A 22,241-nucleotide genomic window follows, 5' to 3' on the forward strand; every position below is an offset into this window, starting at 1 on the left:
GGCCCATTAATAGGCCTTTTCATACAAGTTTGATAGCACAAGATTAATATTCAAACCTGGAAGAAAGCGCTGCACAGCATTCTAAAAAAATATGGGAAAACTCCTCCCCCTTCGAGCCAATTAAAGGAAGTCTGCCAACTAGCAATATTTTGCCACCTCAACAAGGACTTCTGGTTCCAGACTCATTTGAGGTAGAAAATGAATAATTATGTTTAACAGTGAAGGGACACTGACCATTTGTTGTTCTTAGCATTCAATATTACTGTAAAACGGTAATTGATTGTATTACTGGTCTCCTTGTTATTAAAGTTTGTAACAAAATAACTGTGTGGCATTATTGGGAATGGAGCCCTTATGAGTACAATCAGGAACACCATAATCAACTCAGCTAGAGTGGGCCCCAGAGGGGAGAAAGCTGTCCTATTAAGGCCCACTTTGAGCCCATCTGTGCTTGCCTACATGGGGCCACCACGGAACCCCCAGACAAAATTAACTGGGCCCCAGCTAGGCAGCCAAGCTGGGGCCCATTCACCAGCTCATCCCATGCCTATGCGGGTTTTAGCTAGGGCCCATATGTCTGACTTTGGTTACATGGTACCCAAGTTTGAATCCCTGTCATGGCAATCACTTTTTAGGACTGAACTTTAAGAGTGTTGATTTAACTCTGGAAAGTGTGGAATTATGAACTATGAAAAAGTGTTAAAATCAACTCAGTGGGTGTCAATTCAGAACTGGGTTAACTGTGTGGGCTTGCCCACATGGGGCCACCATAGAAACCCTGGACAAAATTTACTGGGACCTAGATGGGCAGCCCAGATGGGACCCATTCACCAGCCCATATCCAACCCACATAGGTGTGTTGGCAGGGTAGCTTAATTTGACCAGGCTGAAATAGGGATCTGTCACTCCATCCAACTTCAGCTTTTCCAGATAGCAACGGCTAGTTCCAATGTGTCGCTGTAATGTCTAATAGGGAGGAGGGACCTTTTTACGAAATTCAATATAGTTACATTAATAACCAGACTTCTCTCTTCGTGTTTTCACTTGGTGTCAAAGACGTGCTTGTCCTAGTTGGGTAACCGGTAACTTAGAATTCTGGGTAAAGTGACATTAGTGAGAAGGGACTACAAACCCCAGAGGATATAGCTGATGAGAAATGTGTGCAAAAATTGGTTCACATACTTTTTTTTTTGCAACCAGTGGCAGTCCGAACAAGTACAATAATTCCCCTTTGAAGCCCCCATCCAACGCTGCCACATAGTAAGTACACAGTATGCAGCCATGGCCTTCCCACGTACTTTCAAGAACATCAAACAACGATGAGTTTCATTGTTTCAAAGCAAAATCCTTGAAAATCTCACATATCATCACATGGCACAAATTCCCAATAGAAACACCAATGATGTACATTTAATGTCAATAGAAATGCCACCATCACATCAAAAACTGTTGATGTGCATTCTAAAGACAAATTCACACAGAACATTCCCATAAAACTCACAAAATTACTTTTATTAAGGGACAAGTAAAAAAAGTACATGATGTATAAAAAATACAAAAGCGCTTCATCTAATGTGTAAGCAAAATGAATGCATAGCAAACAATACATGCAAAGTCTTGCGTGGTGGATCCTAGTGATCGCTCTCTAAGCTACAGGGCTAAAAACAGAGGGAGTGGAGTACAGTTTGGTTGCCATCTACCAGCTGCTCAGTCTACGTTGACACACATCTAAAGTGATGATTGCGTACAATAAGTTAGGTTGCACACCAGTCCAATGACGAGGAAATAAATATTTAACACTTTACAAGTATAGACAACCAAGTCATTTGATGTGATGCAAAAATCTCGCAGGAGAATTTGCACTAATAATCCTGACAATGCGGACGCTTAAGCTGGAAAGAATTCATAGCAAGTATTACAACTTGAAAAGCAGGGATGCAACGAGAGAAAAATAAATATGAAATAATTAAATAAATAATCAAAACCCATCAGGGCCCACCCAGCCTTGTAATATATACATACCTTACTGACTGCCTCCAGACTACAATGTGAAATTTCATATTAGTGTTCTTTCCCCCCCTCTTCTTAAAAATAATAACATAAACATACATACAAATGACCTGGAACAAGCGCAAGTGTCCATAAAAAACCTGCATTGCTTTCGACATTGGGGGCAAAGGAGGGGAATTTTTATGTGCTTTGGCTTCCGCTATAAAGTCATCTTGTATGCTCACTTGTCAAGTTATTACATAAACACAGATTCAAAAAGAAAAACAAAATAAAATTTCACTTTATGGAAACTCAGATTGTATGCTAATCTGTGGTGTACCTAATGTTTAGGTAAGCAAAATAATAGAAATATCAATTATTACAAGTGAGAATTGTAAAAAATAAAAATAAAAAAATCACCTCTCAAACATACTTTATAAAATAGATGTAATTTGGAGGTACCAATAAACAAAGGAGTATCACAACATATTTGTGGTATACAACAAGTGCAATGACATTCCAGCTTATGTAGAATGCCATTTAAACATGTATTTGATATCCATCTTAAAGTCTATTAATGTAGACTACTAGTGCACTATGTGTGCTTACTGTTTGTTTACTAGTAAGACAATTCAGGGCATTGGTGGAACGTCTCTATCTTACTAGTAAAGTTTTGTTTTTGTGTGTTTTGTTTTTTACCCACTACTAGTGCCACGTTTGGTCTACTAATACAATCTTAAGATGGATATTCTTGTTATCAAGTAAATTATACAATATCCATCTAAAAATGGGGAGTCTGCAATAAAAAAACACTTTCATATTTGATTAAACTCATTAAGACTTGACAGTAGTAATCAATACAATATAAAAGATATCTTGTAGCTAGCTTTTGTTGTTTTACTAGTGAGGACAAATAGTGTACTAGTACACAGAACTGAAAATGGATATCAAGGATCTGGAACAAATGTTCAAATGGCTCTCCAGAAACTTGTTTAAAGTTACTTTTGTATCATATACTGAACGGGGAATGACAGAAACGACTGACTGATATTACTGAACAAATACAAGTTGATTCTTTGTTTTGTCATGTTGTGTGTTATTGTTATGCAAAGAAAGACACTTCTATTTTTTCCACAAGTCTAGTTTTGTTTTTTTCCATACAAAAATAAGCTCATCAGAAAAAAAAAAAACAATAATAAAAAAATTAAGATTTACACGTTATATAAGGCCATGCAATTTTGTCGACTCATGCATCAGATCGTGGGGGTCTTTTGGATGAGTGGGCTTTACCAGTCATGCAACAAATATACACTACGCGGTGCTGAGGCCCACAATAAATAACCGCGATTTACCCTTTTTTCCCCACTTTCTCATTCTTGTTCCTTGAAACTGATTTGGAATGAACACTTTGCGCACAGTGTGTGTGTGTGTGTGTGTGTGTGTGTGTGTGTGTGTGTATGAGACGCACGTGTGTGTAAGACTGGTGCATTTGCTGTTGAATCAGTGAATAGGCCTGCTTTCAAACTGTAGCACAGCGCACTGCTTGTGCACACGTTAAGCTAATCCGACCCACAAACACCAACTCTTTGGCGAGAGTGGACACCACAAAACTTACTATGAGAGTAGGAAAAGGCCACAGTTTCAGCATTTATTTGGGATTTTTTAAGTCCAGTTTAAGGTCTTGGTAGTAGTACGCTCTTTGTCTTCACTTGTTGCACAACTATGATCAACTAATAGGACAACTACATGTTACTCGTTGGGCAAAACTGCACATTAGATGACAACTGCAACCCACTGGTGACAAAATCATACTAGTGAACAGGCTCGCACTTGTCATCTAGCGCGCAGTTTTGCCTCAGTAGTAACACACAGTTTTACTAGTATGCCAAAGTTGCCATAGTAGTTTGCACGACATATAGAATTGTGTGTGTGTGTGTGTGTGGGGGGGGGGGGGGGGGGGGTCTCACTAGAAGTAGTCATTCTACTAGTCTGCTGAACTTATTAGTGAGGACAAAGCATGTAGCCTACTAGTACATGAACCGTATACTGGATATTAAGGATATCAAATAAATGCTCAATCAGCTTTTACCAAATTATATTGCGGAGTGGGGTGAAAAAAAACGTAATCAATCATTCACCCTGATTACACCGGCTACGGAATGAACACTTTTTTAAAACATTGTTTCCAAGGTTTCTTCATTTTTCTGCATTGGAAGAGGTGTGGGTCATCTAAATGCGTTGTATATGTTCATTCTTAGGTTTATATCCTGAATGTTGGGTGATGAAACTAAAAATAGCCCAGGCGTCTTGCGGAAGAAACGAGGATGAACTGTATTGCCTTGTGGAATCAAAATGTACCTGCAAACTAAAAGTCCAGCATGTATCTAAAAGAGTGAGACTATTAAATAGGACAATAGGAAAGACATGAAAGTCCATACGTTAACTGTCTAATACAGTGATTCCCAACCAGTATGTCCTGGCAATACAGCTGAATTTATGAGATTAACCTGTCAAAACAAATTGAAGTTTTTAACTGTAAATTGGTTAAATTCGATTTACAAATAAATCTGTTAAAATGTCATGCTTTTATTTGGAGTTACAGTGGTGCCTTTAAGTCCAAGTGACGTGACTTAATAGTTTTGTTGTGCCGCCTGATTTTTTTTTGTTTGACGTGCATGCAAAAATTTGAGATACAACTGCTGTACGGTGGCAGTGAATGCAACTCAACTCTGCACAAGTTAGTGAACAGTTCATCTTTACTGCCACTCCCAGTTCCAGTTGCTGTCAAACTAAACATAAAACAAATAGATTTCTATGATGTGTACATAAAACAACAAAATCACTTTACCTTAAAAAGGTCAGTTAATCTTAATGCTAACAACAATGCAAAACACCATAGGAGAGTTAACAAATAGCTTCTATGGCAACGTCTTAAGCAATGGCTGTTTGAACATAAACTGTTCAACACATGTAGACCGACAATATAACAATACTCGCGGGCATATATTCTTTATCCTATGCGAAAAATAAATAATAATAGTGGCACTTAATGAGTCTGTGGTTGTGAAAATTGTCTTTGTTTGTCTGCATGACTGTATTATAATGACCAAGTCGGCAAGTCAGGGATACCAGAAGGAGCCACAATTGATTTTATCATGAACACAAAATGTTTAATTCCCTATATTCTATTCTATTATATTATAACTTGTTTATTTTATTTTTATAAAGTACAATATTATTGAGTGCTACTTATTTTCCTCTTACATTTTCCTGGGGGAGGCTGGAACAGATTAATGACATTTCAGTTCATTTGAACGAGGAAAGTTGATTTAAGAAAAGTATTTTGAGTTACAAGCCTGGTCACAGATCAAATTCAACTCTTATCATAAGACACCACTGTAATTCCAATGGAGATTGACCAGAAACATTGTGGAAATTTACTGGAAAATTTACACCCCTTTGCAGCCCTGTGTATCATCAGGTGTATCACTGGAACTTATCCAATTTTACTTAATTCATATTCATTAACTACAAGAAATATCTCTTTGTTCATCTATCTATGCCAGTGACATACAGTAACTGGTAGAACAATGAAATGCTCTTCCACTAGATTGAAGAAGGTACATATTTAACCTGAATATCTACTTTCATGACATTTTTGTTTGGCGGTGTCACAATGCTTTTTTTTTTAAATACACATGTAACCCAAAAGCCTTGGCTCAATAAAGGTTGGGAAAACACTCAACTAACACATAAACAAATCTCCAGCATTGTAACCGAGAAGACCAGAAGATTTTCAGATGCTTTAAGCCTCACGCCGCCTTCAAGTGCTCGAGGAGGACGAGGGAGATGTGCGCAGGAGACGACTTTACCAGCCTCCTTCTGATGTCGTCACCAAGGTGACGCATAGCTGTGCCGTTGTCATCGTCTCCTTCGCCTGCTGCTCCTCCTTGGACGGGGATGCCGCTCGGCTGACGAGCACATCTCCCACCTGGCCCCCCTCAACTTCCACCTCTTCATCCTCCACGTCATCATCATCCTCTTCCTCCTCTTCCTCGTCCTCGTGTTGCTGCTTCTTGCGACAGCATGGCTTGAACAAGTGAGGGTCGATGAGGACCTCACCAAAGCGACCTTTGTAGATGATTCCGCAGCACACCTTTTGTCTGGAAAAATCAAGAGGACAATCACTGAGTTTAATCTTTCACAAACTAAGTCAATATAGGGTAGAGTGAAGCCCTGTGTAGCCATGTTATAGCATTCACAAATTTGCTGATTTTTTTATCCCCTAAAAAAAGCCAATTTAATATTTATGTAACATGGATTCATGATTATGTAAATGCTGGATGTAGGGCGATGTTTTATGATCCTCACCGTTTCAAGTGGTTTGCCACCATCCATCCATCCATTTTCTTAACCGCTTATTCCTCACTATGATTGCGGGGGGTCCTGGAGCCTATCCCAGCTAGCTGCGGGCAGTAGGCGTGGTAGACCCTGAACTGGTTGCCAGCCAATCCAGGGTACACACAGACAAACAACCATTCATACTCACAATCACACCTAGGGACAATTTGGAGTGTTCAATTAACCTGCCATGCATGTCTTTTGGAATGTGGGAGGAAACCCGGAGAAAACCCACACAGGCACGGACGGGGAGAACATGCAAACTCCACCCAGGAAGGCTGAAGCCCGGACTCGATCTCCCGTCCTCTGCAGCTTGCTTTGCCACCATCTTGTGGTATTTACGGCAATTGCAAATCCTTTTCTGTGGGGATCAAATCTGCTTTGCAGAGTATGGTGAAATCCAAGGAGGCACTAAAATTTTGGGCACTAAAATCACAGTACACTAAATTACTGACTACTAGTTGAATTACCGTCAAAATAGTTTCAATGTAAACATTTCAAACATAAATTATGATAATACTACAAGTGATAATTGCATATCAGCCATGCCATGAAATTACCGTGACATACTGTAGCAGTATATACAGTGAGAATAATACAGTGCTGCTCAAAAGTTTGTGAACCCTGCAGGCATGGTCAGATTTTTTATATAAAATATTAAAATAACCTTATTAAATGTTTAGTCATACCCCAATCTACAATGCTGACATGGAAAATAATGGACTTGTACAAAAAGAATGATAATATTGTCATTCATTATTGAACAAAAGTTGTCGATTTAAAAAAAACTCTGATTTCAAGGGTGCAAAAGTATGTGAACCTCTCAATCTGACATTGCACCCCCTTTTGCAATGAGAACTTCATCCAAACACTTTCTTTAGTGACTTATCAGTCTTTCACATAGACTTTGTGGGATTTTTGCCACTCTTCCTTGCAAAATGCAGCCAATTGAGAGAGGTTGGATGGGCGTCTAGCATAAACTCCCCGCTTCAGGTGCCGCCACAGTATTTTGAATGAATTTAAATCAGGATTTGGACTGGGCACTTCCAGGACACAAATCTTGTTGTTCTTCAGCCATTCCTTGGTTTTATTGCTGGAATGCTTTGGATTATTGTCATGTTGCATGATCCATCGTCTACCAGGCTGTAACTTCACAAAGAACCGCTTCAGGTTATGATCCAGATTTCACAATATTCTTCTGAATTCATGATTCCCTGGACTATGTGGAGTTTTCCAGGTCCTGAGGATGAAAAGCCAGCCCAGAACTTAACATTCTCACCACCCTGCTTTACTGTAGGGATAATGTTCTTTTGCTGGTATGCAGTGTTGACTTTTCACCCAACATGACTGTTTCAGTTGTGACCAAACAATTCAATTTTGGACTCATCTGTCCACAGAAGGGACTTCCAAAAAGCTTCAGTGTTGTCCAGGTACTCTCTGGCAAAGTTGAGATGGGCAGCTTTGATCTTTTTTTGTGAGCAGAGGCTTCTACCTAGCAAGCTTTCCATGAAAGCCTTGTCGATTGACTTTTCTTCTGATTGTTGAAGCATGCACATGTGTCCCAGATGCAGCAAAAGAGGTCTGCAAATCCCTTGATGTGATGCACAGGTTAGTTTACACCTGAATTATCATTTGTCTTGTGGGTCTTGCTGATATTTTAGAAGGTCATCCACTTCTAGGCAGGATTGTAGTAATTTTCAGTGTTCTTTAGTTGCAGATGATCTGCTTCACAGTGGAGTGATGAAGCTCAATTTTTTTAGATGACTTTATAGCTTTCCCCAGACAGATGTGCTGTCACTACCCACTTCCTGAGGTCCCCTGAAATTTCTCTTCCTCTCAGCATGACTAACCTGTATGGGTTCACCTGGGTAAGACTAAAGTGATGTGGTTTTGTCTCTGTTTCAGTCAGTGATGCACAATTTCTTTGCTAAACCTCTCATTTCATTGGTCCATTTCAGAGGTTAGTTTAGCTACCAATTTGTTGTACCTGATCCTACTTGACTGCTTGTTTTAAGCAATGCAGCTCAGAATTCACTTACTTTTGCACCTACATGAATTGACCAAAAACTCTTTTTAATTTAGTTTTGACTACACAATTTTTTTTTTTAAGAACAATGCATTAAAATGCTAAACGTACACCTAAAATGTAATGGTAATGTAACAAAATCAGGTTGAAACAATTGGAAAGTCGAAATTACTCAACAGATTCACAAACTTTTTAGCAGCACTGTAAGTATTTGAACACCCTGCGATTTTGCAAGTTCACCCATCATAGGTGCATGTCCATTGTGACAGTCACAATCTAAAATAAAAAATCTGAAAATCACATCGTATGATTTTTAAATGGACAGTAATGTGAAAAAATTATTTGTTGGAGCTTTTAGCCACGTTAAAATGCTAATTCCTCACCAAGAACATCACCAAAGTGGTGTTTTCCTCCATTTGACCCTCCCAACCCAAGAAAGCGAGCGGGTGCTCACGCTATGGTGTCATCAGGTGCAAACCCACCCCCGCAACGGCCATGCGGACTAAACACATGCCCAATTTTTATGAGCTCCCCATGCTCGCAGGACAGTGATAAAAGTAGCCTTTATCAGTAAACATTCTCCAAATGAATTCAAAGCAATCAATTATCCTTCACATTTGAAATGCCAAAGTCCAATGAGAATTGGCCGTCTTAAAATCCCAGAAAGGGTTCTGGCTGACACTTGTGTAAATTACAAGTAAAACTTTCGTGCTACTGGACAGCGTCCAGCTCAAGGTGTTCCTCCCCCCGTGTTGTCCCCTCTTCCTCTACTATGATTTCTTGCGGCAAAGAGCCGTTTTGTTTGAAACGTTGATTGAAGAATTGAACATCCATCCAATTCACACATTTAATACACATTTAAAGAAGACGCGGTTGTACTACAACAGCTGGACGGTCTTGCGGGGCCACTAGTGTTTTAGTAGTAGTTCCTAAAGAAACAACATGCGATCGGTGGAACCCCCATTCCGTGCTCTTGTCATTACCAGACGCATTCGAGAGTTTTGATCGTCCCTTATAAAAAAAAAAACGCTATGGAGGCTTACCTTGCTTTCTTTATAGGCGTTTCACATTGCTCGGCAGAGTGCCAGCCGCCATTCTACGTCACTACACACTGAATATGTTGCGACATAAATAACAATGGCAGCGTACGTCCGAATAAAGTTGCTACAAAATGTATTAAACTGGAATTGATTTTTTGGGGTCTATTTCACAAAGCAGGTTTAGTGAGAACTCTCTGTCAAAAAAACCTGAAATGTGTGAAACTCTGAATTTTCCGTTTCAGAAAGGGAGGTAACTGAAACCAGAGAAAAAGAGGTAACTCTAGCCTGTTTCATAAAAATAGGTCATATAAGCTCTCGGTCAGTTATTGTAGTAACATTGTCCATGAATCAAACCTGGTTGGTTGCAGGTTTTCTCTGTCCTCCTTTAAGCCACACACAAAATTGAATTTCCTCATTCATAAAGTCTGCTGCAGCGAGTGTTTGCGTAAATACGTCTATAGTCTATAGCGTAAAGTCCACTTTTGTCACGAACATGGCATGTCCTTTTGACAATGACACTATTGATGAAGTTGCCGCATTATTACGCAGGGAATTAAATATTTGTCGTGAGATTGTTATCAGACCGCGCATAAATATGCTGGGATTTCAGGACAGTTATCTTTTTGAGCGTTACCGTTTCACATCACAGTCCATCATCTACATACGCAATTTAACCTGTCCTCACATTTGCAACATTACCAGCCAGTCATGCGCTCAACATCACAGCATATATTGTGTGTTGCGCTCCGTTTTTTTCTTATAACCGTTTGAATAATGTTTTTATATTTCATCTTATGTCAAGTGCGCTTTTCCCCCGAAGGATTGCACCTAAATGAAATAAATTAATGAGTTACCATTCAACAGGTTTTCCCTGTAATAGCAGCAATGATCTCCCACGCCGCCTTCCTCCATGGGGAGCCGCTGCGGTGTTGAACTTTTTTTTTCTAAAGACGCGGAAGAAGAGGACGGTGCCGTGCTCTGCTTCCCCGTTGCCATGGTGACTCAATGAATCAAGGATCCATTGATGTGGTCTTTTTTTGTGCCGTGGTAACGCCAGGCGAGACTACTCTGCGTTGACATAACTACCTCAAATCAGCTGTCCTGAAATCTCAGGGCATGTCAACTCGCTGTTCAGGGTTAGTCTTGGTGTTTGTTGAACATGCTTTGTGAAATAGACCACTGCAATGTCAAAATAGCCTTAGGGGCAGTCTGGATCTCTGAACAGACAACACATTTAAGAGATTCTCAAAAATGGAAATTCTGTAATTTCAGAACCAATTAACACATACAAAAACACGCTTTGTAATTGCCTATGGATGTCACAAGACAGCAGCAAAGTGCTTTTGTTGAAGGTGTGGGGTCTCTCGCATTTTAGAAATTTGTTAAGCTGTTAAAAATAGCTTTATGTGTCCTCCCTGCTTAAATAGTTCTAAGGACTGTACCTCTTCCAATAGGTGAGGTCCAGGAAGGAGAAGACAGGCGAGCGGCCAGACCCTTTTCTGAGCTCAGTGTCCGAGCCATCGTCGGACAAGTTGCTGTAGCTGGGAGACTGAGCTGGGGAAGCGCTGGAAGTGGTGCTGTGGGCATCTGAATCTAAAGTGGAGAACGCAGTTGTCAGAAAGCTCATTAAAGATAACAATCTATTCAAAATTTTACACAAAGTCAAATGAAGTTCACATATAAAGTTGTAGGTTCATTTTGACTCCAATGTCACTTTATAAAGAAACACTATGGAAGTCAAAACTAACAGTTTCTTTTGAGCTCTTTCTGCAGCCTGTTGATCTGGCTTGGACGGGCTTTCTTGATGAGGGATTTGATCTTCTTGGGCCTGGAGGTCAACTTCAGACTGGGACCACCTCGAGCATCAACCACCTGCACAGACAAGACATTAAACTCAATGATTAAAAGTGGATGCATGGATGGAAGAACGTGTTCACTTGCTATATCAATAATTCTGAACAACATTCTCTAAAGTCTCCATATGGCAGAATTTCACCTATTGCCACCGAGTCTGGAACACTTGCCAATTAGAAATTGGGTTCACTGAATATAATTTTTTGCGGGGGTAAGGGTGAGGTCCAACTCACATGATTCCAGTTCTTCTTGGTTCCCACCGGTAGCTTTTTCCATCGCTTCACCAGGAGTACACAAGCGTTGCAGATCTCTCCAGAACGTGTTTCACTCAATCTGCAAGGAGTCTCGTTAGGAGAAAAAAGTGCCAAGTGCACACTGATCCATCTGGTCTGCACTTACCCGAAACAGCTCCTGAAGTCTTTCTCGTAACGCTTGCTGTCTGTGAAGCGAGAGCTGGACGACTTTGCTCGGCAGATGCAGCAGCCGTCCAAACTCCTGTACATTTTCGGCTTGTGGAAGCCAAACATCTGCAAGCAAAGAAAATCAGTCAAAAGATGTTACCACCTGTCAAAGACGTAATCGAATTACATGACTAATGACAAATACATGCCTGCGTCTGCTCAGACAACACAAATAAATACATTTAAAAAAGTATCCATTGGATGTAAATTATGGCGTAAATAAAGGACAGAGCATGTCAATAATTACACTATCACCAAAAAGTTTCAGTAGTTCAAATTGAAGTGCAACTTGTTACTCATTAATATTTGAAAAATAACATCTAATTTCTTTAAAATCTTTACACGTATTTCTTATTTCTGGTGTAGGGCTAAATCCTCGCCATCTCCAAAACCATCACTTTTCAGCAAAACAAAAACATGGCATGCTTGTTTAGCCATTAACATTGCATGAGCAAAGACAGCAAGTTATTTCTAACACTTTAGATTGGCCAGAAATTGTGGGGACTGACCAACAGTATCGATTTGTGAAAATGTGTTATTGACCAAATTGGACATGGCAATATTCTATGAGACATAATGACACTGACATAGATGTTATGTACTGTAATTCTGATTTTATTTAACGAATTGTTGTTTTTTGTTAACTATTTTACCGTAACATACAGACGGCTTTGAGGAAATGAAATTCTGGTCCACCATCCGGTGTCTCAGGAGGGAGAAGCAGTGCACCATTAACACTGCAGGGTGTCCGGGCTCTCCCTTAGCGATAGGGTGAGAAACTCGGTCCCCCGGGAGAGACTCAGGCATATGGTTCTGAAGCCTCCTGGACGCCTCGCTGGAGAGTTTTTTTGGGCATATCCCACCGGCACGAGGCCCTGGGGACGACCCAAGACACGCTGAAAAATTTGCTATATGTGTCAATGTGTTTAAAACGTAGGGTAGGGATAAAATTACTTCCTTTAAAATAGAAAATATCCCCTGCGATAATTGCACGTTCACTGTACCAACATTAAATCGTAATAGGGTACTATGACAAATCCACAAAAGTCATGATCAGCCCACTGTTTTCCCAAAATTTAATCCCAAAATGTGATGCTTAGTCACGAACACAGCACTAAATACATTTTTTATTGCATCCCTTGCTGTGACCCACATGGGATTGTGTTGTTGGATGTGTTTGTGTGTGTGTGTGTGTTTGTTGGGGGGTAAGTAGGTCAACAGTCAGACAGCGTGTCAGACAGATCATGTCACCATGCTGCGCTCTCGGCATGCATGCTTTGGTTTTGGCCAGTCCAAAATATTACACGGCACGCACGCCCAAGCTGCAGGGGAACGCTGACGTGGACTGAGAAGTCCACCGATGATTATGAATCCAATGAGCACGCCCACTGGAGAGGGATGCCGCTATGTTGCTAGGCAAAACTAGAGTCTCCACAGCACATGGTGAGTACAACTGCGGCAAAACTGTACCTCCCAGAGTGTGCGACTGTGCGTGTTTTTTTTTTTTGCCATCAATCCTAGGGGGTCTTCTGTCAGTATGAAGCCACAGAGATGCCACAATGCAAAGAGAGCACACTCGGATGAGCATAACCGACACCGTTACTAATAAACAATTTTCATTATATTTATTTACCCACCAAAATTTTGTCCATTAGTTAATTACAATGTTTCCTTGTTCATCTATCTATGCCGATTAGGTATTGTGACGGGCAGAACAATTACCGGTAAATGCTCTTCCATTAGATGGCAGAAAAACTACACACTAACCTGTAAATCAAAGCGCCAATAAGTATTTTATGGCTTCTAACGCGACTCATAACTGCAAATTTGCCTCCAGAGTAGCGCATCTTCGCAGACCCATAAGATCTCAGCAGCAGACTACAGTACTGTGACGTAACAACATGGCAACGAACGCACACGCTCTAGAAAGGCGGCGGAGGGAGCGCGTGGCGGAGGGAGACGTGATGCGAACAAACACAAATATCCGTTAAACGCCTTCCTAAAAGTCACACAAAACAAATCGCCACCAAAACTATCGCGACCTCTTGGCTTAATAGCTTCCGCGACTTGTTTTCCTTGAGAGGAAAAGTGCAAGTCGTCATTTTGTTTCCCACCGCCTACTCTTCGGCGGAGGCAGCATGGCACGCCACACGACCTGCTTTATGTGCACCCATCTTATTATTTTTTTTTTAACAAATAAAAAGCTCGACGGTCGGCAAACTCGACGCCGTTTGGTCCGTTTTATGACGCCAAGTTGTCAGATAGTGCTACATTGAACATATTTTCACTCTTGACGAAAATGCAACGGTGTAATTTGATATGAACTCTTTTACAGCGACCACGTCAATGTTTTTTGACTTCAACGCGTCGTGTGCTGAGCCCTCGATTTTAAAGCTTTAAACATCATTAATGGATAAGAAATTATGTTTTGTAAGTTTAGCATTTTGGCACGCTCGTACGTTCGTGTTAGCTTGTTTTGTTGACAGCCTGCTGCCGCGTGCTCCCGCACACGGGTGGGCGTGAGAGCTCCTCCAACTTGGCTGGGACACACGCCCCACCAGCGCCACAATGTGCGCCTTAACACGTCCAGAAACACATTCATTGCAACTATTCGTAACTAAAAACGACTTAAATCGACATTTTGGGGTCGTTCCTTATCCGTCCCGTACCAACACCCCCCGGCTCCGGTTGCCAGCTGCATCGACCCACGAACAACAGCCATTGCATGCGTGCGAAATACAGCTTGTTAATTTCTTTAAAAAATAAAATAAAATATTTTCAGCGTTTTCTACAATCAAAATCCACCCCCCCCCTATAAACAACGAGCCACAAGTTAAACTGCCACTGAACTGAAAGCACACAACTCAAGAGGAGTTTGATGTAAAATTGCACATCTTAAGAGACCGAATACTCCAAACCCGCTGGTTCACGTTACAAAAAAATAAGAAAACCCCCCACAACAGGCTGCTTACCTTGTAAAGTTGGGGAAAACAAAGTAGTATTCCGTACAGTGTTTGTGTTTTCAACGGGACTACCGCGTCTCTTGTTGATGTCTGCGCCTGTGGGACAGACTGGAGAGTTGTGGACTCGAGTGCGCATGCGCCGCCCATACACGCCTCCATTTTGGAGGCCGCGGTGTGATTCTTCAATCGCCCTCATTTGCATAAACGACACCATGACGTAGGCGTGCGTCTGCATTCTGCTGCCCATATAAGGATGGGAACACTGCGCGGGAACTGGAGGCTCGGCCCTGGTTGCTAGGGCACATTGGAGAATGTCGCCAAAGGGGCGGGGCCGCCTGCTTTACTACAGAACCCGCCAGATGGCACAAGGCGGATGGCTTTACTCAAGGTTGGAGGTGAGATAGTTGTGCTAAAACCGAACCCTAAAGATGAGCTTTAATTTGATAATTACCAAATTTCTACTTCAAAATTTTAATCACCTATTTTTTTTTTTATGTTAAAAAAAAATTCTGCGTAGATAACATGTCAAAGTAAATGAATAAAAGAAATAGCCGGAAAAAAATTTATTACCCTGTCCCCCCCTTAATAATTTTCGAAAATGTATTTACTCTAAATGTTAAAAGTTTGCGGTCTTATGTTAACACATTGTCAATGTATGTTATTTTAGTACATTTTGTAAGCTACTTTTGTTTTCTCGGCTTTGCTCTTAATGTTAACTGCTGTGTTTGTTTATTTTTATAGGTGTTGTCTTGTACATTGAGTTGCCTTGTGTATGAAATGTGCTATAGAAATAATCTTGCCTTGCCTCATTGTAAAACAATTGTTTTATATCGCCAACCATTCACAACAAATCACGTTAGTAAATAAAACCTTACAGCTTTTAAAAATTTGTAATTTAAAAAAAATAAATATCAGAAAAAATTAGTGTAAAAAGTTTCTCAATGTGAAATTTCAAATAAAAAACTGAATTGAAAGAAGTGAATGTTTTTCAACTATAAGCAATTTAAATTATTTTTTTAAAGGAACATTTTTACTCTGAATTTATTTCTAACGCTTTATTTGAAGAAATCATGTGTTGTTAATTTTGTTTTACACTGATGTGATTTTTTAAATATGTCCAATTGTTAAAAATTGGTGTTACGCCACTTCACTCACAGTTTACAAAAAAAACACACACAAAAAAACAATGATTTGACAGATTACTCCAAAACTAAATTTTTGTTTCTTTTTACTATACTAATTATATTCCAAGAGAATGTTTAATCTTTGGAGGGAGATTAAGATAAGATCCACTGATTGTCACACCCATCTAAGTGGGGCGAAAATGTATACATTCTTTTTTTTCTTTTTTTAAATAGTAATATTTTTACATCAGATTTGACAGTAAAACTAATAAATATTTATTTTTAATTATTACTAGTGTATAGTATTTTTTTTAATTTAAATTAACTTTAAATCCCAGAGGCAACTTCATCTAAAAATTATTATTAAAAAAACAAAACAAAAACAAAAAACATCGGTGGTATGACTCCGAAACTAAACTATATTTGTTATTTATTGTGCAGATTTTAATCTAATTTTATTCTTAATCCCTGGAGGGAAATATCATTGATAAAAACGCTTTTATAAAAATAACATCTGCGGTATTACACCAAAACAATTTCATTTCATTTTTGAAATTCAATCCCTGGAAGGGAAGGAAATTCAGCTAATTAATAAGCAAAAATAAATAAATTAATAATAATAATAAAAAAGAGCATTTGTACTTAGAGCTGTTTTATTTTCTATTTATTCTATATTTTCAAATATTATTATTGATGGTTTTAAAATATAGTATATCATAAAAATGACATTCTTTTCCCTTTCATTAATTTGTCAAATTATATTTATACTTGCATCCCTGAAGAGAGATAAAAAAAGTCTTAGTGCTTGCATGTTATGCTTAAATTTATTTCTGCTCTAATTTGAGTCTAAAAAGGTGAATTCAGTTTGAAATGTGTTTTTCTTGGTCAAATGTTGAGGATGTCTGAAAATGAAAGGCTACAATGCCGGATTTATTTCTTTATAACAGGCTGTTTGATCATTTCTCAAATGGGTCTTTGCTCTTTGATAGGTTCGCATCACTATCGATATAAGCATCATGCTTTGCTTGCAGTTCTCGATTCACATCATGCATCAAAACCTGCTGACAGTATTCCAGCATTGTCAAGGCTTCATTAGGCTAAAGGCACCCATCCACACACACGGCACAAATTTGACCCAGAAGTCAAGACACCAATGGACTTGACTACCACAACCAGATTCAAGGTGAGTAAACGAAGAGAAAATAAGACACATTCCACTTGTTTCATTAGTAACTTTGATCGGTGATGTCACATTTTCATAAATAACCTTCATTTATTGCTCTCTCGCTCTCTTTCTGTATTTGAATGATAATAAAGGCTGGTTTACATAGTGCTTGTGAGACAGTGCAGGAGAAAGACGGTGTTTCTTAACTGGTAAATGAAACGCAGCATAGTGAAACCCGCTGTATCATGGATTTTTAAGCCACCGTTTTTAAGGGGGGTTACAGAATACAGGCAAGTCTGAAATCTCATTTCTGGGCAGCAAAAGTGTGATAACAAGTGCTAAGGAATACTTTCAAAAGTGTGTTTTCATGTGTTTAAATTGTGTAGGAGGAATTGAAAACTTTTTTTTGTTACATGGTCTTCTCAATATTGTGGATTTTGACTTATATCAGGTGTGTGTGGACCAAATCCTCCGCAACAAACAAGGGGGTATAATACATTTTGTGGTTTCTGTTACTCTCTATTTAACACTTTCATGTACGACAAACAGCAGGCCCACCATCCACAGGGTCAGAATCTATAGTTTGGAGACAATAATGTTACCTTTGAATGTCACAACATTGAGAGATTATTAGATGAGGCTAACATATTTACAACAAGAAGAGAGGAGAACGGACCGGCACTAGTCTGGGTCAAACAAAACAAAAAAGTGAAGTTAACAGAGCAGATATAATAAGAACAAGAGCATCAAAACATACCACAACACAGTGGTTTCTTTCATTGTGGAAATTAAGCAAATAATACCTAAATCCTGATAGTTGGGATCACAACACACGAGAGACAAAACAAACAGATTTGGCCATGCATGTGTTTCCTTTTAAAGTCAAGAGAGTGCCAGCAACAACAGTAGGAGGAGTGTTAACACTGTCAGGGTTAACTACATGTTTCAGGAAAAGTAGCACATTGTTGGTATACAGGTGTATCTAATTACATTATAATGTGGTAGAAAAGTTCACTTATTTATGTAGTTGAATGTGAAAAGTGAAACCTTTTACACCAAATACCATCTAAAAATGTACTTCATCCATAGCGAGACTTTACTCCTAAAGAGTACATTTAACATTTCCGTAAGACACTGTAACATTATCCAGTTTGAACATGAACACGGCAATTAAATACAGTATAGGAAAGAAAACCGGTACTGATTCAATTAAATTGCACTGCACATAAAAGTTGAACAAAAAAAAATGTACAGTAACTAAACACCTAAATAAATATTTCAAACAAACAGTTCTTAAGTATTAATACGAATGTATTGAACTTTAAAGTTAAATAAAACTGAACTGTAGTTAGGCAATGATTCTATTTTGTGACACACTTTGAGATTCACTGTGTTAAACAAGATTAATATTAATACACAAAAATACTAAGGCAAGGTGGCTCTGATCAGGGTTTTATCCTGCCGATTCCGATCAGCCATGATAAAATCTGCCAATCTCATGGATTACATGTATATTTTTCAATTTCCTTTAGAGCTGGATCTAAGGATTTAAAAAAATAATCGATTAATCTGTCAATTGTTTTTCAATACCGATACAATCATCCATTCGTGCGATCTGGCGACCATTGCCGATACTAATCACATGGATTAGCTATATATTTCTCAATTTCTTTTACAGTTGTAACTAACAATTATTTTAATAATCGATGAATTGACTTTTTTGATTAATCACAATTCAAAAACAATTTTGTAATCCCTCCCTTTACTCAAAAGACATCGAGTGTTTGTTATTCAAATGTCATAATGAATTTGCTCATGGCAAGGTATCTTTTTGTGGTATGTGTTGCAGGATGCTAACTTGATGCTTAATATTAATTAATAATAATAATGCATCAGATTTATAAAGCGTTTTTTTGGACACTACATACATAGCCACAGCTGCCCTGGGGCAGACTGATGGAAGCGTGGCTGCCAGTGTGCACCTACGGCCCCTCTGACCACCACCAAACATTCACACCTTCCATACACCAGTGTAAGTGACACTGGAGGGAATGTGTCTGAAGTGTCTTGTCTGACAGACACATGGCTTGGGGAGAGTGGAAATCGAACAGCCGACCTTCCGGTTACTGGACGAATGGCTCTACCCTGAGCCACGGCCACCACACATTGGCTGATTGGCTTTTGAGATCAGCAATAAAAGGCATTGATATGCCAAAATGGTCGAGAAATTGGAGCACCACTACTTTTTTGTTATATATTTTTTTTTATTAACGCAGGATTTTTAAGTGATTTTTAAAAATGGGTTTATACAGTATACTGAATTACTGTAATGTTCTCACGTGGGAAAGAAGAGTTAGTTGTCGATACACTCGCACAGTCAGATCAGATTGACACAGTAGCTGCTGTCAACCACAGCTCACGCCTAACGACTCGCATGCAGACTCACCAATGTAACACCACCACACCAGGCACTGCATCCTACAAGCACAAACACTACAATACGTACGTACAGAATTGTCTGTACATTTTATGTTTGCAATTTTGTATGTTCAAATTTGTTTGTAATCTGTTTAAAAAAAGTGTTTTAGTAAATTTAAGTGTGATTTAACAAATAGACATTTGCACATGTAATCTCTATAGTTTGGATTTGTACCTAATGCTGGTGGGTCTGGAACATCATCCACCCTGCAATAACTACAATCAAAATCCTTTTGATTATGTTTCCTACAATATTTACATTTCTTGAGTAGGTGAATGTAGTTTTCAATAGTCGCCAAAATGTAATTACAAAAACAAGAACACAACTCAGGAAATGTTTATCTATATGAGTTTTGCTTCTTGAAATAAACTAGAGAAATAAATTAAGTTTTCCACCATATTGTAATTTTAACTACTGTATTGTGACCTGTATTGTTTGGCTCTGTGGTGGTACCCAGTCAATGCTTTTGTCCCCTTGACACTTGGCGATTACATGCCTTTAATTTTTCTGCTGGAGTTTGACAATTATACCTAACCCTAACAGTCTCCAATTTGTCAATTTTTTATTTATTTTTTACAGCACCAGTTCCTCTTGGATACGAACTAAATACTGTAGAAGAAGTCCTCATTCTCATTTAATATTCAATGAGTTGTGCTTTTCGGAGTACAGTGGGACCTTCATTTCAGGGTGTCTAAGAGTTTTTCGAGCCGCTGATTGTCTGTTATATATATATACTGTATACACACACATATATATACACACATAATGCATTTCCTAGCCCTTTTCCCTAACCCCAGCCATAAAAAATGATTGCCTACCCCTATTCCGTACCCTAACCTCAATCATAACCCAGTTCAAGCCTTAACTCTAAAACCAAGTCTTGACCCGCAAAAAGAGGTCTAAACTTGTGAGACCCAACAAAATGGCTCCACAACTCTGTGAAATCCCGAAATGTTGGCCCCACTATGTTACAAAAACAAGACCACACACACACACACACACACACACACACTTGTAAATTTAGTTAATTTTTCTTTTAATATCCAAGATATTGCTGATAATGATATGATCATTTCTCTGTTATTCTACTCAATATTATTACTACTATATTGATATTCATATAAAGTAATAGTTATATAGTGATCATAAGGAAGCAAAAATGGGGTTAAGAGTAAATAAATGTTTACTTCTTCCTGCTCATTTTAATTCCTTGTAATTCAACTGCATTTTCATTTGTATTTGATTTTAATGTTCTTGGATTTCAAGATTTAACTCAGTCAATCAATCAATACATACAGGTGTTAAACTTTATAAGACCAGTTAATTTCATATTTTGCAGTGGTTTTCCGATTTCTGGCATTTTAAGTACCACTTTAGCTTGAGGTGGTAAGAGTGCCTCGAAATTGTAAAAGTGAAGAGTCAAGGGTACAAAAGCAGTATTTTTAAGGGTAGCAGCAAGCCCCAAAAGAAGCAACAATGTACTTTTTTTGTTTTGTTGTCGTTTTTTTTTTTCCCTGTGTAATTACACAAAGGAGGATCAAACTACTTCCCGAAGCAGATACAGTGTGTAAAGACATTTACAAGGCAAAAGGTTTGGAGCTCACGTGGCTTCATTCCCATCCACTCGTGACTTTATTTTTTTTTGTACAGCAAACAAGGAGTTCGGGAGCCAGCGTGGCAACATCTACTAGCGGGCGTCAGAGGGCCACGCCCTTGACCAGCGACGTCTCCAGTGTGACTGCAAACTCGTTGAGTGTGTGCAGGATGCGAGAGAGCGAGCTCACGGCAGCGCGGTCCCGCATCAGGGCGCCGTCCTCGTAGGTGCGCGATGTTAGGGGACACTCGGCCAGAAGGGGAAGCCACTGGGAGAGGAGACGGTCCCTAAAAAGAGGACAGGCCTGCTGGTTACACATGGAATACATAGATGGACTTTGCTCATCGAGAGCATTGTCTTTTGATGAAATGATATGATTTAGTTAAACATTTTGGTGTTTAAACATACAATGGTTGGTTGATTGTATTTTGTTTTGTGTCAGTTGTGCAGTAAATTTCAACTGGGAGTGACGAATATGTCATGTCTGGGAAGATCTGGTTTTGGTTGAGGGTCCCGATTGGTCGTGAGTGGGTTCCTGCCCTTCCGCGGGTTGACCAATCCGGGCCCTCAGCCACTTGTGCCTGGCCCCAGGTGTGGCTAGTTACCCAATTAGTGTGGGTGTATTTAGTTCCCGGGTGGTGATCAGTCGGCGTGGGAACATTGCCACTTGTCACGGTCACCCCCGGAGTTCTGTCTGTCACTTTGATTTTGTATCTTTTCAGTTCCTTGTTTAGTTAGCATTAACCAGTACCCTGGTTAGTGTTTTCTGGAAAATAAAGCACGCCAGTCTCGCCCGCACTCCTGCTGTGGTTCTCCTGCCTCCCTGCATTTTGGGTCCTCCACCTCACATGCCGACAGACACCACGCCGCTCCGTGACCACACCGTAACAGAATAAACTTGAAGCAAGCACACCTAGCTTCTAATTTGGGAAAACTGCGAGCAAGAGCATTAGCACAGGTGCTAAGGAATATTTTAAAAAGTGTGTTTTGATAAGTTTTAATATGTTTTACGCATGTGTGAGGGGTAAAATTACATTAAAAAGATGTTTTTCATATTGTGTTTCTATTGGGGCGATTCACCAACAGCAGGTGAGTCTGGAACCCTCGCAACAAATGGGGGTTCACTCACTGTAGTAATAAATTGC

General features: G+C 39.4%; 2 protein-coding genes and 1 long non-coding RNA gene across 10 annotated transcripts in view; 1 reads left to right on the top strand and 2 right to left on the bottom strand.

Annotated features, from left to right (window-relative positions):
* Window positions 1-1,491: 1,491 nt before the first annotated feature.
* On the bottom strand, window positions 1,492-14,910 carry sinhcaf (SIN3-HDAC complex associated factor). Its single transcript, XM_077568010.1, has 6 exons — window positions 14,744-14,910; window positions 11,710-11,837; window positions 11,544-11,643; window positions 11,205-11,328; window positions 10,899-11,049; window positions 1,492-6,152 (listed from the first exon to the last, which is right to left on the bottom strand). Exons 1-6 carry the CDS (start codon window positions 14,891-14,893, stop codon window positions 5,858-5,860), a joined length of 948 nt encoding a protein of 315 aa, XP_077424136.1. The 5' UTR covers window positions 14,894-14,910; the 3' UTR covers window positions 1,492-5,857.
* LOC144053504 (uncharacterized) lies at window positions 13,021-21,894 on the top strand. Of its 4 annotated transcripts, none has more exons than XR_013294458.1 (3): window positions 13,021-13,214; window positions 16,848-17,041; window positions 21,153-21,894. It is a non-coding gene; the product is annotated as an uncharacterized LOC144053504 (long non-coding RNA). The 4 variants fall into 4 exon arrangements; XR_013294459.1 differs by having other exon boundaries at window positions 13,025-13,214; window positions 16,890-17,041; XR_013294456.1 differs by lacking the exon at window positions 13,021-13,214 and adding an exon at window positions 15,007-15,129.
* LOC144053496 (DENN domain-containing protein 5B-like) overlaps window positions 17,112-22,241 on the bottom strand; it is a 56,050-nt gene continuing 50,920 nt past the window's right edge. For all 5 annotated transcript variants that reach the window (XM_077567996.1, XM_077567999.1, XM_077567998.1 and 2 more), the window contains one exon: window positions 17,112-21,383. In XM_077567996.1, coding sequence (XP_077424122.1) covers window positions 21,200-21,383 — 184 coding nt within the window. In that variant the 3' untranslated portion in view covers window positions 17,112-21,199. The remainder of the gene's footprint in view (window positions 21,384-22,241) is intronic.

This window comes from Vanacampus margaritifer, chromosome 6 (assembly GCF_051991255.1).
Source record: "Vanacampus margaritifer isolate UIUO_Vmar chromosome 6, RoL_Vmar_1.0, whole genome shotgun sequence".
Classification (NCBI taxonomy): Eukaryota; Metazoa; Chordata; class Actinopteri; order Syngnathiformes; family Syngnathidae; genus Vanacampus; species Vanacampus margaritifer.